Raw genomic sequence first — 18,839 nt, forward strand, 5'->3', positions numbered from 1 at the left:
ACTTTCGGGTGAATCATCACCGCATTTATTTTCTTGTGCCAAATACAACCCCGCTCAGTACAGCCAACACTTCATCTCAGCAACAATCTTACCTCACTAGACTAACTCCCCCAGCCACACTACAGTTGCTCAAAGAGAGATGTCCCTTCGCTGCAGTGTGCTGGGGGCTACAGTCTCAAAGACTATCTATAACATGAGCACGATTAGAAAATACCTTTAAAACAAGAGTCTAATCTAACAAGTTTAAGATCTCCGACAATAAAGTCCAGCAGCAGCAGCATTCACTGGGAAAAATCAGCAACTGTAACATTCACTGGGAAAAAATAAAATGCAAGCGACTCACAAGCACAGCCAGAAAACACGAGAAACAGCAAATAAAGAAATGCTACCAAACATTTCCAAAGTTCACTTCAAGATCAGTCCACTATTAAGTAGCCTCTGCATAAGCAGTCTCAAGGTGGGCTTGTTCAGCTTCCTGCACCTCCTTCTCTGTCTTCCTTCCTTTCTTGGATTTGTAGTACACGCTCATGAAGGTTCCCACAGCTCCATATTTCTTCCTGCAGTGTTCATAGAGGTCACCATCAAACATCCTCCAGAATTTCTTCTCACTTAGCTCGGACACTGCATACTGTGGCTGGAAGCCACGGTTTTCTATCAACCAGTCCTCCATTCTACGAACAGCGTCTGCACCATCAAACACCTCACCCCTCAACACAGGTCCAGGCGAATAATACACCCCGACATCAGTGTACATCTGAGCATAGGATGTATCTCCCTGTTTGTGCTGATGCTCGAATCCTGGCTCTGGATACACCATAGTTTTCACAGGGAGCTTGAACAACCTGTGCGGACAGAGCCAAAGGGGGTATACCTGGAAAATGAATAATAGTCAGGTCAGAATCTAGAAACTTAATCCTTAGTCAGGTAACGCAATTTTCTGCAATGCAAACACCTACTAGTGTCATGTGATCTCAGATATTTTCCTTACTCAGAGCCCACCCTGAGTTCCTGACTAAAGATGTGATTAGACACGGTTGATCTAAATTTCCACTCAAACCAACCATACGACTAGAATTTTAACTTTCAATGATAAACAACGATGGGAAGTAAAATTGTCCAAAAAATAAAAGAAGAAGAAGAAAATAGAAAAGGAAAAAAGATTTGAGTGGGACCAGGTTACCTCCATCTCTTGGTGGACCCATTCAAGGGCATCCCCAACCTTGTAAAGAGGAACAAGCATGTCCTGAATGACATGCATCTCATGGTAATAGTTTCGGATTGCTTCACCTTGAGTGGCCTTGAGAAGAGAAACCTTTGGAGGCATCATCCAGCCTAAGAGAAATCTAAACCACCATTGATCAGCGAATGGAAGTATAAGCTTCCCCTCCCAGTACAAACACCTTGTGTGCCTGTGATAATATTCTCTGGTTGGAATGTACTCCACAAACTCTCCTTTCTTTAGGGCTGTCTGCGCATGCTGATAGAACCACGGTTTAAACCACCAACCAACATTGTTAATCACATTTCCCTTCTTCTTGGCCTCTTCTTTGGAGGCATATCTCCCTGTCATCATCACACCTTCGGTTGAGTTATAAATCATAGTCTCCACAAAGTCTGGAACCTTCTCTGGGTTATCCTGATCTCCATCTCTGGGTGCAAAAGAGTCCATATAGGCCTGCGCAAGTTCTTTCAGATTACCCACTACAGGTTTGTAGGTCAGCCTCATGTATTCCTTAATAGGAATAAGCTTGATCTCAGCAGAGACAAGAAGCCCAAGTGTTCCCTGGGACCAGGGGATGGCATAGAAAAGATCAGAGTATTCATTGTCCTTGGTAGCTCTAACAACCTGACCATCTGCCAAAACAATCTCATATGCCACAACAGTGTCAGAGAACAAGCCATAGATATGAGAGCTTCCTTCAATCCCATAACCATTAATGAGCCCACCAACAGTGAGGTCATCAAGTTCTGCAACGACTGCAAGAGAAAGATTCATTGGGACACTTGCCCTGCTGATCTGACCCATATTTACAAGAGGCTCAACTCTAGCAATCATTCTCTCCTTATCAATTTCAAGGATATTACGAAAAGCTGATAAATCAACTTCGAAGTGCCGAGCCCGTTTGTAGTCAACATTTCGCATTCCAACAGCAATCCAGGGTTTACGAGCAGTGCAGACAAGACCATCCTTTGACGGATTCCTCTCTTTAAGACGTTTCACAACTTTTTTAACATTTTCATCATGTTCCTTTTGACGCTGTTTGTAGGACTTCATCTCTGATTTGACATCCCCGAGATAAGTGAGAAAGTAAAGGGTGAAGGAGATTGGGAGAACGACGAAAATAACTAAAATCCATCGGAACTGCACAAAATAGTCTACCCACACCTTCTTCCTCTTCGGGCGCAAGGGGGCCTCAAGATCGGGCATTGTGCTTCAGGAAGATGATTTTCACTGCACAAAACGTGTCAAACTATAAGCATATAGAATTGCTTAAATTCAGCATCAGGCTCGAGATTAAATCGATATAAATCGAGATCACTACGGATTCTGTGATATAAGAATAGGCAACAAAAAAGAGTTCCAAGGTTCAATAAATTCTGAAACAAAAAAAGTTCCAAGGTTCAGTAATTTCTGCATTCCACTTAATTATGAAATTTGGAAAATAAATTAATGATATACGATGCATCAACATCAACATCAAATACTTCCATGGGCTACAAATCAGTAAAGCTAGAGCAATGGCATCCACCATGTTTAATAATCTGAAGATTATAACTAAAATATAAATACTTGTATGTTCAACACTTGTGATTAGGTGAAATAAAGAGTCCAACTTTAATACTCCATTGAATGATGCTGAAACTAAGAGTGCTTCTTTGCAGAAGAAGACAGGGGGGAAAGGTATCAAGATCAGGAATAATTAGAAGGTTATCAGCTGTTGGTGCAGAGAAATAAACTATTGATAAATAGCCAAGTGGAAATCCACGTTTCAAAATCTTGATGGAACGAAGGGCCAAATGCTTCATATAGATGAATCAAAACCTGAAAGAATCTAGTTTTTCAACCTGCCAATTGAAGGAAACTAACAAGTTCTGATATGTACTACATGCAAGTTAGAAGATAACTAATTTAATCCAGAGGTTGACGACTTGGAAAAGGTCATGAAATATAAATCATCCATTTGCATAGGGAAAGCAACTTACAAGGCAATTTAGTCAAACAATGTTTTTCTTTTCCATCCAAGAAAAAAATCCATGATCAATCAAAAAGTAAGAACAGAAGAAAAAAAAAGTATTTAATGAGGAATTCAGGAACCTTTAACTGCAACTTTTACAACTGACACAATGCGTGCATTTGTCAAAGCTGTTGCACTGGAAAAATAAAAAGCAAAGGGTTTTTGACTTCAGCAATAGGATGAATCTGAAACCAATCAGGTCTGTCCCAAAATCACAGTTGTTTAGGGACAATTGCATCTCTTAACAAAAGCATGTGAACTTTTTGATGCATATATGGACTAGAAAATGTTCATCACAGAAAGTTATATTACCAAAAGTTTAAAAACACTATACAACACAGCAGTAGCTGACAACAAGGTCAATAGAAGCATCATGAACAAAAATAGCTAGTTTCCTAACGTACCACTACCATTGATTTTGCATCCGAAATGTAAAGCACATAGCCTAAGTGTTCAGCTACAGAAATAAGTAAATTAAATTAGTAAGAACTAAGGTCACCAAAAGCTTAAACACCAGCAGAACATGAGTCAGTAGGAAGCCACAAAGATTTCCATTATGAAACTCCAGCAGGTTCAAAGTGTGAACAAAAAGTGCCAAAGTCTAACCAAGATAACTAAAAAAGTATGCTCTGGGTCTGCAGCATATGCCAATCTCTCCTCCATCAGAACAATCAGCCCTTATAAAATTAACTGAGTTTTCAACGAATACTTGGCAGAATATGCTGAAAAGCACATGCTAGCTTTGAACATGAAAAAAAAAGATTTAACACACAAAAGAAAAAACACAGGAGTAGCAGTCATTTAATTTGGCACAAATAGCTACTTTAGAACCATAAAAGTTACTTCTACATAACTAAAATATTACGTTGAATAAAGACTCCCAGAAAAACTATCAATACTGCACAATGCTTACAGTGCAAGCACGCACATGAACCTGTCTTTACTAAGCCCTAGACAAAGTAGAATCTCAAACTAAGAATAACAGCCAACATTAAGATCCAATACCGATGTTGCTTTGTTTAGTCGCCCAGTAAACTAAAGGGAACAGCAAGAAAGCGGCAAAATTGAGTTCGAATTAAAAATAAAAGTCAACATTTCAGAGAAGGTCTCATGCCATTGTCCCCAAGGAAGAAAGCTCAAACCGCAACATATAGGTCAACTAAAAAAGATTCCTCATTTTTTCCCCAATAGCCACACACACATGGTTAACAAATTTGGAAAGAAACGAAACTATGAGAGGCTAAGAAATTTGCTGACCAAAAGAGGTAACATAAATCCTGCATGCAAAATAGACATTGCTGATTATTATTTTATATTTACATTGCATTTCCTCGCTAATTAATGCGATTTGCTTAACATTCAAAACCTCACGTGCCTCCAATCCCTCTTAAAGCAGAAGGGGCAACACTGTTGAAAGTTAAAAACACCAAATCTAGAAGATCTAAAGGAACATCTAAGACTACTTAATTAGGGGTGAGCAAACGGTATATTCGGTTCGAACCTAACAGTGCTCACCCTATGCATGAGACTACATGCCATTTGCTTACTGAAAGCCCCAAAAGGCACAGTTCTTTTAGGAAATCAAGATCTTTTTGACAGGATCAGATTAAACAAACAAACAAAACGGAAAGAAATATTGAATTGAAATGGAAATCTTGCACTTCAAAAACACCGTTGAGTGTCAGATCCACTATCTATGAGGGCGAGTTCAACTCTGATTGTGAATTCCATCGAGCAAAATGAGGACATGATACATTAGGCACTTCCTGAAAACCTGATTTTCTGAAAATGACTACACTAAAGAAAGGCACCTCCACGACTAAAAGAGAGGCCTGGTACCTAAGGTTCGCAGTTTTTACCTGAAACTAACCGGAGCACTTAACTAACAGGAAATGCAACGTGCAAAAAAAACCAGAGATCAGATCTACTACTAAAAACCCTCAAAATAAAGAAGAAGATTGAGTGGGGGGGGGCTGTCTAGAAGGTTCAAATTTACTTCATTTTCTCTGCAGCCAAACAGAGATTTAACACACCTCACATGGATTACGCTCACCAGAAACCAAAATACTTCCCAGTAATTTTGTTTCAGTGAAAAGAAAAGGAAAAGGTCGCTTTTAACACATCACAACAAATCCATTATATCTCACTTTCCACTGAATTCCATCATATTTCTAAGCAACCACACAAAAAAAAAAACACTGAAAAGGTAGCAAGAACCGAAAGACTTGGACAGTTTAGATAGAGAAAATTGAAAAACTACCTGAAACACAGGAAGCTCGAAATGGGCAGATGGGAACCGGATTTTAAACCTAGAAGCTCATGTGATAAATATAGAGACTGAAATAGCTGTGGTGAGCAAAAAGAGGGTGATGTTTTCTTTAAGAAAATACCAAAAACAATAATATATATATATATATATAGAGAGAGAGAGAAGAGAGAGAGAGAGAGAGAGAGAGAGTAGAAACTAGAAACAAAGAAAATGAAGATATCGAAGTCGGATCACAAAAACACCCCAATGAGATTCGCTGTCTTTCACGTTGGACTCACTCGGACGGATTCACCATGTGATGACAGTGACAGATAATTTTTGTCGGTTTTTTTCAACACAAATATGCATAATGAGCACATCACCCACAGAATCTGTTATTTTAAAAAACAAGTTGACATGATTGATGCCAAAGCAATAAAGTCTAAAAGCATAAATTTATATAAAATATAAGCTTTTTAATTCTGTTTGGTAGTGGGTCAAATCATATTTTTTAAAAGAATTAATTTTTTTTTGGTATTTAAAAAAATTTAATATTCTATTATCAAAAATAATTTCTTAAAAAAATATTTAAAAAACAATTTTTATCATAATTTGTTACACCTACTGTACATCATGTTAACCAACAGGTTTTAAATGTGAACCGTTATGCTATTATCCAGATGCTTAAATAAATCTCTGTGATTTTGTTAGATTTCAAACCTTCGAAGTTTGAATTGACAGAGGAAAAACCATGAAATATATTGTGGGCGAAAAGATTCTAAATTTACAGCAAATCTTAGTTAAAATGGCGTTTTTTAAAAAGAATGATATCAAACATGAAAAATAAAATAAAATGAGATTCATTTATGAATTTCACTAATCCAACAATTTAAGTGAATTATTTAATTTTTTTATTATATATTATTTTAATAAAAAAATCTTAAAAACAATAATTACCATAATTACAAACGTCCAAGTAAAAATTTGTGGAAACGGGTTGGCCAAGAAACACTAATGATGTAGTTTTCGGATTTTAAAGGTCTCCAGGTAAGAAATTTCGCTTGTAAATTCTGCATAAAAATATTTTTTTATAAAATAAATGGTTTATTTATTAAAAAAATAGATGCAAACATAGCAAAAAAATATATATATTTTTTAACTTGAGATTTTTTTTTACTCATGTCTATCTATTTTTTAAAAAGTAAATCATAAAAATTAATTAATAGGACGGGATTGGTTATATAGTCCTCCTGTTACTGTATGCGCCTGAACAGTAGGATTAAGTTAATGGTTGACGCTGACAAGACAAAAATGTGAAAAATATGTCTAGTGTTTACCATAAAAATTCCTATAGCTGGTAAAGTTCCTCCTCCGTGATTTGGGAGACGACATTGTGCCAATTATTATTATAATTATTATAACAAAAGCTTAATAATTTAGGAAAATACTATAGCTTTCCCACGGTTAATTGCTATATTGTTTATATATATATATATATATGATTTTTTAATTATTATAATTTTTTAAAAAATTATTTTTACACTGTAACTTTTCTTATAAAATACTATAAATTGTTACAGTATTTTCCAACATGAATTTTTTTAACATATAGTTTTTTTTATGATTTTTTTCAAAATTATTTTTACACTGTAACTTTCCTCATAAAACATTATAGATTGCTACAGTATTTCTCCATTTAGTTTTTTTTAACATATGATTTTTTTATTTTGTTTTTTAACATACGTCTTTTAGTAAAAAAAATAAAAATCAACGGGTTACAACCGGGTTTTTGACTGAATTTTGTCGGGTCAACCAGATCGTCGGGTCACGTCGGATTTTTTTTTCCTATTTTTTCTTCAATTCGATTCGGTTCTAGCTTCAGGTCAACCCGCCGCTCCGGATTAAAGCTATGCTTTACACAGCAAAATAGATGCACGTTTTCAATTAGTTATCAAACATTAAAGGCTAGTCTAATAGATAGAGGTGCATTTGAAATTGTACTAATGATTCCAGTTTAAAATATTTTTTTATTTGATAATTTATTAAAATAAAGATTTTTTTTAAAAAAAATTATTTTTTATATCAACAAATTAAAACAATTTAAAAATAAAAAAATTAATTTTAAGTAAAAAAATTAAAAACATGAGAAAACATGGTTTACACAGGTTTCCAAACAGTTAATTAATCTATATCTTGATTTTTAAAAATTTAAATTGGAGATAGGATAGCACTAGGCAATATGAAAAGTCCATAATTAAGAACTCAGAAATGATATTTAATATTAATTGATTTTAAAATACTTAATATCACTATATTGGTTTCATTTCTCAGATAATTATTGTTTTCTGGATGCAAACTCTGTATTTTTCTCGGGCCCCCTGCCACGTACACTGTTAATATCGAAGCCGGGGACAGCCAATCTAATTTGTTGTTTTGTTCAACCTTTACTCGTAATCGCATCTTTCATTAATTGTCACTGTGCTGCTGCTGATGATGGAGGAGGTGGTGGTGGTGGTACCGATATTAAATTATTAATAATCGTGTGTGTTCAGTCTATTTAGTATTATAGTAGCTTTTATATTGTAGTTTTAAAATTTTATTTTATAAAAAATATTTTTAATTGAGATTGGTATGATATATTGGTATTTATATATATTTGATTAAAATTGTGATTAAAATTAATGTTAAATAAAAAATAGTTTAATATGTTTTGTTAATAATGCTTTTTAAATTGAGGTTATAAAATAAGTAATATATATATATATATATATATATATAGTTTTAAATTTAAATATTGTATAATTAATTACTACTATTACATTATAAAATAAATAATACTTTCTATAAAATATTTTTTATTATTTCATTAAACCATCTATATTTTTATTACGTACAAATTTCATCCGATAAGAACTACAGCTTCCATAATTTTTTGAGCGTATAATAAAATTAGATAAGATATTATAAAGTATAAAATTGATATTACAATGTGGGTGAATTTAATTCACTCTAAATTAGTTTTTTTAAAAAAAAATAACAAAAAAAAACTGCTCATGTGAACAGTGCAATTCACTCGTAAACACTGCTAGTGAATTGCACTGTTCACTAAAACACTATTTGAAGAAAAGTAGCTTGGAGCTATCTCCGCAAAATCGTGTTTCAAACATGAATTATAGTGGGCGTCATAAAAAATAAATTGCATTTTTTATGTAATCAAACATTTATTTTGTTGTGGTTGCTTCAAACGCAGAAGCAACCGCGTAAACAAATAGACTCTAAGCTATGTTGTTTTTAAATTTTTTAAAAAATTATTATTATTATATTAAAAAAATTAATTTAAAGTAAAAAAATAAAAAAAATATATAATTTTTTTAAAAATACTTTTAAAATATAAAATAAACCGAGCTTAAAACATATTACTAATACAATGCTTGTTTTTTATGGTATTGTTATTTAAAAAAATATAATTATTATTTTATATTTTTGAATTAATTTATTATGCTAATATCAAAAATAATTTTTAAAAATCATTATATATTATAAAAAAATACTTTAAAAAATAATAATTTTAACCACAGAACACTATCTTAACCTCATTCAGTTGAAAGCCCGAAATCCTAGCATCAAATTACAAGAACAGATCATTAAGCATGTCTTGATCTTTTTGGTGATTAAAATTCAAAGCAAGCAATTAAACCGCTAGAACAAGGGTTTTGCAACTATGTTTTGAAATCCAAAAGAAAAAAACACTAAATCTAGCGAGCAAGGAGTACTGACTGACAAACGTTTTGGACATTGGATACTGTTTAGCTAAATTTCCATAGCATTGAGGTTGTTTTTTTTTATAAAAAGTGAGAAATTTTGAAGGAAGTTAGAAACTAGGTGTAAAAGATATAAAAAATATCGAAAAAGTAGGATGTTAAGGAAGCGTTTGGGAACGTGGTTGCGGCCGCGTTCCCAAAAAATTTAATTTTTTTTTTATTAAAATTAAGTGCGGTTTGTATTTTTTGGATCATTTTGATGTTATAATGTCAAAAATAATTTTTAAAAAATCAAAAAATATTATTGGAATGCATTTTGGCAGGAAAAGCTATTTAAAAAACACCTGCAACCACACTGTCAAACACGCTTTAAGGATGTCTAACAGCAAGTAAAAGGGGGTGGGTAGATCTCTTTTGAAGAATCAAGGTATCAACTACACTGTTTTTACGAACAAATATTAAATATAAACACCTGGGAAACGCTGGATAAAAATCCAGTCGATCACGAGATTTTCCTTTTGTTCATGTTTTTTCTTTTCTTTTCTGCGATTCCTTGCACGCAGGGAAAAATGCTCGGTGCCAAAATAATATTATCACATGGCGGGGACTGTGTGACAGTGACCTGGTTTTCCATTTGTTTGTTGAAAAATGCACCTGTAATTGTCTCTGTCCTTTGTAAGAGCATTTCCCATTGGAAATACTATTTAAAATAGCTAAATTGATAAAATGATCCTTTAAATAGTGTAAATATAATTTTGTTGGTTTATATATATTTTAATAGTAAAAAGCTATTTAGGAGAGTTAATTATATTTTAATATATTTTATATTAAATTAATTTTAATATAATTATACAATGGCAAACATATACAAAACAAATAAAAAAAACATTGGCTAACAGAAAAAACATATTTTCATTTACTTTTGTTTTTTCTACATAAAAATAACACTTTCTATCTTAAATAATTATTTTACCTATTCATTTGACTAATCGGTTGGAATGATTAAAAATAAATATAAAAGTTAAAAGTATAATTTTTTCATTTTGTTTATTTTTTTAGCTATTCTGTTGGAGATATTCTATCCGGTTATATTTGAAATTGAATTAAAAGGTATTTTTAGAAGTGTTTTTTATTTTGAAATGTATTAATTCTTTTAAAAATTTATTTTTAATACTAAAACAATTTAAAAATAAAAAAATATATTAATTTAAATTTTAAAAATTAATTTTTTTAAAAAAAACACGGTAAACGGCAATCTTAAACACCCTCTTTCCCCTTTCTAAAGAAATGACTTGTTAGACTATTAGTTCTAAATTACTCGCACATTGGAGGCAGTCCGTCCATTCATCTCGTCGTGGACCTGATAGCCTAGAACACAGATATGGAGTATAGACAAGGTTATAAGTTGCTTAGCAATTTTTGATAAGGCGTGTCGTCTGATTTTTAAAATCATGATGATTAATGTCTCGTTACAAGCTCAGCTCCCATTTGAAAATGTGGGGTGATTTTCTAGCTCTGATACAGTCGATTTTTTGTTCGCTGGTGTAGGAGCCGAGCGACCAGAAGCTTTACAAGCTTTATATATTGATTTCAGACCAGAAGAGGCCGAGCTGCATGGGAATTTGCGCTGGGGTCAATATTAATCAGCTGACAGTTTGGGATCGGTGATTGCGAACGGGTCGAAAACAAACAAGCGGAGAAAAAAGGAGCTGAGCTTTGAGTGGGTGACCACCGGGAAAGAGAAGACAAACACGTGATCGAGGGTGCAAGATGATGAAGGAGGTAATGAAAACGAGCAATGGTCTCAGGCTCCCAGCACTTGACTCCTTTTGCTAGGTCATGCTAATATATTTATTTATTAAAAAACACATGAAAAATCATATGCATGTAAAGAAAATAAAAATAATTGACAAATGAACCAATAATTGACATGAAAATAAAATAAAATATTGAGCGATATCAAAAGCAGAAGACATGAGAAATAATTGGAGTAGAACCCTAAAAATGAGCGATTTAAGGTTGATAAATCTTGAAATTTCCAGGGGAGTGTTTTCTATTTTTTCCAGTAAGGAGCTTCTTGCAAAGACTTGCATTTAATTTAGTTCTGTTTTTTTTTTATTGGGTCGTGGGATTCCATTGATAGCTGCAGTGTTATTTGAGGAACTGTAAGAAGAATCGCATATTTTATTATACAATTTAATGATTTTGAAGAATGTAACTAACAGAGACAGAATTTTTTAACTATTTACCCAATTTCAAGGGAGTTGGTTATCCTCTCCTTTTTCTACACCCTCCTCGGAATTGGTTTTATTCGAATTATTTTTCCCTCCATTTTGTTTTTAACACTGCCTAGTGTTTTTTTATTAATTATTTTGATTTTTTTATATGCACCTGATTTTCACGTGTTTTTAATTGGTTTATTAACAAAAATTAATAGAGGTGTCGATTCAGGTGTTCTATATTTTTATTGAAAAAAATATTTCTTCACAGGTCTTGGAATGGATAGTCCTAGTCCCATATAAAATATAGTACGGGGGTGTTTAGTTGGGTGGTGTAATCAAGTTTTATGAAAAAATGATTTTTTAAAGTTATTTTTATTTTGTATTGTTTTGATATATTGATATTAAAAATAAATTTTAAAAAATAAAAAATATATTACTATAATGTATTTAAAAAAAATACTTTAAAAAATAATTTTATAGGATGTGTTACATGAAATCATGTAATAATATAAATTAACACATTGTAACTTATCTGTTAAATAAAAAATAAAAAATAAAAAATAAAAAAATTGATCCTGATAAATTAAAAATATTTTATCATGATAGAATCATAAATAAGATATATTTAGGTTCAATTTTTTCTTTCTAGTTATAAGGATTGATCCATCTAAAAAGTTTATTTTAAAAAAATATAACTGATTTATCTCTGAACCAACACTAATTTAATAACCAGAGTCTTTAAATAGATAAAAAATATCTTTTGCAAGGTAATCAAAATTTTCTACTTGTGCTTTTGCTATGAAAGGATGAGTCATGCTTTCAAAATCAAGAGATTAATGAGTTTATATGAAATCGATCTTCAAGCCTATCAGATAAAACAAGACTTCATAATTTATAATAGAAAAAACTACAGAAAATAAAAAACAAAACAAGCTAATAAAAACTACAAGTAAAGCAATAAATAACATCAAAAGAAAGAATTGGGTAAACAATAAATTATATGCGAAACATAATGTCAATCTCCTTAGATTCTAAAATCAGCAGTCCGATAATAATGAGAGCGCGAGGACACATGATACCTAATATATTTATATATAAGCACGGGATGAGTGCTGTGTTTTTCGTTTAATATATTCTGGTACACGTGCCCAATGTCGCATAAAGTCGCATCCTGGGCCTTTTGAGTTTTCAGAGATGGGGATCCCAGATCCATGATGCATGGATGGAATGATTCATCTCTTTTCTTTCTTTATTTGCAAGGGGAACGATTTCGATGGCAACCATAATTAGAAAATAAAGACAACCAGTTGCCATTTTTTTAAATAATAATATTTTTTATTTTTTAAAAATAATTTTTAACATCACAACATCTCTTATTTTTTTTGGTTGTTTTTTTTCAAGTATATTTAAGAATGTGATTGCAGTTGTTTTTTTAAATTTTTTTTATTCAGAAATATACCAAAATAATATATTTTTTATTTTTTAAAATTATTTTTGATATTAGCACGTAAAAATGATATAAAAATATTAAAAAAATATTAATTTGAAGCTAACAAAAAATATTTTTTTTAAAATTTTTTTAAAAACAGTTTTGAAATATAAAAATAAATAGAACACTACTTATAAATATAGCTTTTATCAAATCAAAGAGATTAATAGTTAATTTTACTACTTATTCATTCACGGTGGATGAGATGACCTTTTAACCCAAAGGTTCAAGAAAGGAGTATGTTACAAACGAGCTCCAGAAGTTGCAGGTATATACTCGCCCTTCGCTATCGCAAAAAGCTCACATCCAATCATTTTAATGACAGAGAAAAGGTGTTTGGGAATGTAATTTTAGATTATTTTTTTAAAAAATATTTTTTATTTAAAGATATATTAAAATATATATATATATATATTATTTTTAAAAAATTTATTTTATTATTAATACATCAAAATAATCTAAAAATACTAACTAAAATCACTAAAAAAATATTAATTTAAAGTAAAAAAATAAAATAAAAATTAATTTTTTTAAAAAACACTATTAAAACACAAAAACAAACAAGATTGTATAGAACTACTAAGACCGGCGAGGAGGGCCGCCGAGGAGTACTTAGACCCTGTTTAGCATTACAGCATAACTATGTTTCTTTTAAAAAACATTTTATTTTGTTTTAAATTAACTTTTTTAGTGTTATTAAATTATTTTGATGAGCTAATATAAAAATAAAAAAATATTTTAATATATTTTTAAATAAAAAATTCTTAAAACCGCTGTAACAATAACAAAAAAAAAAAAAAATTAATTACAGTCAAGATGCAGAACCTCCCCCCTCTAACAGGAAACTAATTAGGATCATCACAAACAAGAGCTAAGCTATGATGTCGTAACAAAGGAGGGTCAGATGAAATTTCAGGAGAAAGCAACTGATTGGATGGATTCTGATACAAGAAAGATATATAATTAATATTTAGCAGTTTACTGAATAGTGAATACAAATATAAATAAACATATAAAATAGACTCGATCAAAATAGCCAGACACATGGATGCCTAGTCATTTACGGGGGCGTAAATTGACATGCACAAATTTATCCAAGGGATACTACTCCTAGTCCTGGTCATAATTTCCATGAGCTCAAAACATGCAAAGAAAAGAATCTCTCACCTATAATAAAATTGAAGAAATGTTCTAGAGGAAGGCAGCCTTGACTTCACAACAAAGTTGCTGCTCGCAAAATGCAGCGGGATTAGAAGAGGCACAACACGTAATCCACCATCAGCTCAACATATCCTTACTTTTCCTCTTTCTCTTTTTATTCCTCAACAATCCCTTCTCTGCTAGGGATTTCTGTTTCTGTTTTCTCCGTTCTTTTACTAGCTCATCAAAGCCGTCATCCATCATCTTCATTTTTGCGACGCGTCTAGCCTTGTAAACCTGCAAATTAATATAAAGATACATAAGCAAACTGGAAGACAACCACTACTGTTTAACGATTCTCATCAGGCTTCAAAGAAAAAAACCAATCAGATTTTTCTTTCTGCTCAATTCTCTCATTTTTTCCCCAGATGAAAGAAAAAGAAATGGTCTTTAGTCATTAAGCTTTATTTAGAATACTTGTAAACCACCATTCAGCCAGCAAGGTGACTGTAGAATATCTTGTAAACCGTAACAAAAATAACGGGGTTCAATGATTTAAGAATAGTCTAGGTGAAATGAATCACTGCAAGACCAACCAAGTAGTGGAGTTGAAATGGTAAAATCTAATTGCATGGCATCCCTATAACTTCCTTGCTGCAGAAATATATCTAGGCGTCAGGCAAAATAAAATGGCTTCAAAAAAGACTTTCTAGTGGAGAATGGCTGGATACATTTGATAGTGATTGGCCATCACATCGACAAGAAAAGCAAGTAGTTTCATCCAGAATGTTACAGCATGCATATAGACTTTGAACTAAATGAGATTCCCACAAAAAATTGTGGAAGAAAGCCCAGCACTAATAGGATATGAATGTCTCTTCAAACCAAGTAGCCGAACACCCTGCATATACTATTTCATCGTAATATCAGTTACTCAGAGTTAAAAAGAGATCTAACCTTTGTAATATCGGAAAGGACCTCATTCTCTTTATACTCGAATTTCTCGAACTGTTTTCCGACTTCAGCTTCTATAGCTTTCATGAGTTTTCCATCATGCTGCCAATCAAATGTAACAAGGTTGAGTAAAGCTACATTCAAAGTACAGCACATTCCATAGACCTAAAGGTTCTACTCTAGCGGAGAATTGAAAAATGCTATTTATAGATCACCCTGTAACAAATACACACAAGCACAGACATGGGAGACCAGAGCACATGTACTCACACTCGTGAAAATGTCCAATTCAATTACTAAACAGCACTAATGTATCACAGCCTTCAGAGTCAATGTCCACATAAATAGAAGACATATATTATAGCGGAAAAGCTACAGAAACTACAGCTTCATTTTGTGCAAACAACCTGTGCACTACAAAGAATCATGCCAAAGAGGCACCGTTGAGGAGCCTTTGACAGGTAAAACAATCCTTAACCATTTAAGCTGGTGATATAACCCATTGCATGTGTTGCAAAATGCACAAACTCTAAAACTGCATCCAAATGTTAACTTCAAAAAATCTAATATCAATTGGACAGGCATGAAAAAGAATGTCTACAAGTGTTATTTTTCTCACTTCTCATTTTCTAGAACAAAAGGCAAATTAAGCATCTTCAGTAAATGGCTACCTTGATGCTCTTTGGACAAGCATGGACTAAAAAACAACAAATAACATCGGGCAAACTTTCTCTTAAACATATACTAACGTGTAATCAGAACATAGGGAGACCCATGGACCTATGATTTGACATTAATCATGAAAAATTAGCATACACATTTAGGAGCACTAATAACTTTCCACCCCAGATAATGTTCCCAGACATAGGGATACCCATAAAACTAGCCATTCAGAACATAATTGGAAGAATATTTAACTGTTGGAAAATTACAAGCATGGCTGCAGGGTTATGATGGCGCTCTAAAGAGAATATAAAGTCTACAGGTACAAAAATATATTACAGCCTTCCACTATTTACCTGAGAAACTAAACTCACAGCCAGCCCTTCCCTGCCTGCTCTTGCAGTACGCCCTACACGATGAACATAATCTGTAGGATCCCTGCAATATCAGGCTGATAATTTAAGCACAATTTTTTAAAGATAAGTTAACAAAGAATAAAGATCATTGAGAAGTATAACCTTGGAAGATCATAATTGATAACAAGATCAACAGTAGGAATGTCCAAACCACGACTAGCAAGATCGGTAGCAATTAATATAGAAGCTTGTCCTGATTTGAACCGATGTAATGAAGCAAGCCTAGACGACTGGGATTCAAGTGAGTACAATGTTGCAGGTTCATGATCAAGCTCTTTCAGTAATGAACTCAAAAGGCGACAAGTGCTGCATTTACATTACAAAGACAGAGGCATTAATGAGTGGGTTTTCCAGATCTCGAAATTGAGAAGTTTGCAAGAACATTTTATTCCAAAATGAATCTAATTTACACAAAACCCACAGGGAGACAAAGGGGGGATTGACTAATGAAGAAGGCTCAGGCAAGGATATACAGCTCACAGAATGTAGCATGAACCAGACATAATTTCCAGCGGTCATCTTAAAAGAGAAGTTGATGCAACTTATGAAACTATGCTTCCTAAAGGAATTAGTAATCCAATTTTTTTGCCATCGAACAACTGATGTAACACACCTTCATGGTATAGGCACTTCCCTCTTCTGCCACAAGTTTAACTAGGACAGATGACACCTTTCTATTACAAGCACAATTCCAAACGAGTCCCTAGGTAACCAATAAAATTCTTCTGGAAAAAGTAATACCATCACATTCAATATCTTTAAGTCACAAGAGAAAAATTAGCCAGGGGCAAACACACGTGCCATGGAAAATCGCAACCCAGAGATGTCACCAGGTATGTCATCTGACAAGTAAGCCACTGATGGCATGATTATTACCCACAAGAATGACGCAAATATCGCAAACACAACAAAAACAGCACGTAAAATAGAATATCACGGAGCAGACAGAAGAAATTTGCATCGAAGCAATTTATACCTGCAGGCAGAGACAAATATTATGGCAGATCGAATTCCCATTTCTTCCATTTTGGACAAAATGTAAACAAGATAAACCTCCTTCACATTCTTGGGCATCTGAATATACTGCTGGTTAAGAGTGTCAACCGTCTTGAAACCCTCATATTCCTCATAAAAGTAAGCCTTATTTTCAGAAAGCTCAAGCAACGTTTGCAATTCACTTGTCATTGTGGCAGAAAAAAGCAAAGTTTGCCTACTTTTCGGCAAGCACTTGAACACCACTCTTAATTCCTCTTGAAATCCAACATCAATCAACCTATCAGCTTCATCCAAAACTAGAAACTGAAACAAAATAAAACAAAAAAAAAAAATACAAGCACGCACTTTTATCAAACGAAGGAAGCATACAATGAGCAAAACAGAAATAAATAAAGCTCCAATCTTTAAACTTTAAAGAGCGAGATAAAAAGCAAAATCTATCTCCACATCCTTAATGAACACAAAACACTACTCACAGTTAACAAATTGCATCAAACACTAATCACAGCTAAAAGGACTAAAACTACCAATTAAAAGATTTATTTCTAGAATTACACAAAAAGAAAAAAAAAACCACAATCAAGAAGGTTCTTTTTTATTTGTTTATTTATTTATTTACCCTGGATCGAGAGAAAACAGGAGAAATATCAGGATTCTCCAACAGAACCTTAATTCTTCCCGGCGTAGCAATAACAACATGGGGTCTCCCCATCAAGGTTTTAGCTTGAGTCAACAAATCCATACCCCCAACAACAACAGCACACCTCAAATGCAAACAAGAACCGAAAGCACGAAACTGCTCTGCCAATTGGTAAGCCAATTCTCTGGTTGGTGTTATCACAAGAGCAAAAACCCCAAATGGGTCTTCAGCTAAGCGGTGGAGGATCGGCAAAGCAAAAGCTGCCGTCTTGCCGCTCCCAGTTTGGGCCAGGCCTAAAACATCCCGGCCTGAGAGGATTTTGGGGATGCAGTGGGATTGTACTTGTGTTGGGTTCTTCATACCAAGTTCTTTGCAGGTTTGAAGTGCCCATTCAGAGAGGCCAAGGTCAGAAAACAAAGTGGTTTTGGCGGCGGCGGAGTCGGGGTTACTAGGGTTTGAGGAGGCTTCTTTTTCGAGTTTGGGGATTTCAGGGCTTTCATCAGGGTTTTGGGTTTTCTGGAGTTTGGGGCGTTTAGGGGTTTTAGAGAAGAGTGGGAAGTTGCTGTCAACTACATGTGTTTTTTCTTGTTGCTGCTCCTCCATCTTGGCTCTTGTCTTTGAGAGGGCGCTGTTTCTTACAGCAAGCTGTTAATGATTAGAATGCACCCACCAGCGTTAACAACCAGCTTCAGCTTCTTTTTTCACTGGTCCTACAAATATAACCGCCTCGTTTTGCAACCCTGATTTTCTTCCCCGGTAAACAGCAACGAAACAGTCCTTCCCTTCTTTTCCAAGAGGACGAATAGGAATAAAATACACGCACACACAATAGAAAAAGAACAGATTTTCTATTTAATATTTTTTAATTCAAAATATATCAAAATATTTTTTAATTCAAAATATATCAAAATATTTTTTTTAATTTTAAATATTATTTTCATGTTTCTTTTTTAAAAAAAATTTAAAAACATTTTAAAAATAAATTCAATCACAGGAACAAACATCTTACATATATATTTTTTTGGCCTGCTTCCCTGTATACGAAACTGGCGTACAAAATACTGAAAATAGGGT

At 33.1% G+C, this 18,839-nt stretch overlaps 2 protein-coding genes across 3 annotated transcripts; both read right to left on the minus strand.

Moving 5' to 3' along the window:
- On the minus strand, positions 1 to 5,653 carry LOC133705006 (delta(24)-sterol reductase-like). 2 transcript variants are annotated; one of them, XM_062130096.1, is made up of 4 exons: positions 5,497 to 5,612; positions 3,641 to 3,693; positions 1,181 to 2,452; positions 1 to 871 (listed from the first exon to the last, which is right to left on the minus strand). In XM_062130096.1, the coding sequence occupies exons 3-4, from the start codon at positions 2,426 to 2,428 to the stop codon at positions 428 to 430; spliced, it is 1,692 nt and encodes a 563-aa protein (XP_061986080.1). In that variant the 5' UTR covers positions 2,429 to 2,452; positions 3,641 to 3,693; positions 5,497 to 5,612; the 3' UTR covers positions 1 to 427. The 2 variants fall into 2 exon arrangements, with proteins under 2 accessions (XP_061986080.1, XP_061986077.1); XM_062130093.1 differs by lacking the exon at positions 3,641 to 3,693 and having other exon boundaries at positions 5,497 to 5,653.
- Positions 5,654 to 13,895: 8,242 nt separating this feature from the next.
- Positions 13,896 to 18,589, minus strand: LOC133705931 (DEAD-box ATP-dependent RNA helicase 36). Its single transcript, XM_062131384.1, has 6 exons — positions 17,745 to 18,589; positions 17,106 to 17,428; positions 16,232 to 16,435; positions 16,070 to 16,151; positions 15,054 to 15,152; positions 13,896 to 14,393 (listed from the first exon to the last, which is right to left on the minus strand). Exons 1-6 carry the CDS (start codon positions 18,366 to 18,368, stop codon positions 14,235 to 14,237), a joined length of 1,491 nt encoding a protein of 496 aa, XP_061987368.1. The 5' UTR covers positions 18,369 to 18,589; the 3' UTR covers positions 13,896 to 14,234.
- Positions 18,590 to 18,839: the final 250 nt, after the last annotated feature.

This window comes from Populus nigra, chromosome 10 (assembly GCF_951802175.1).
Source record: "Populus nigra chromosome 10, ddPopNigr1.1, whole genome shotgun sequence".
NCBI classification, from domain to species: domain Eukaryota; kingdom Viridiplantae; phylum Streptophyta; class Magnoliopsida; order Malpighiales; family Salicaceae; genus Populus; species Populus nigra.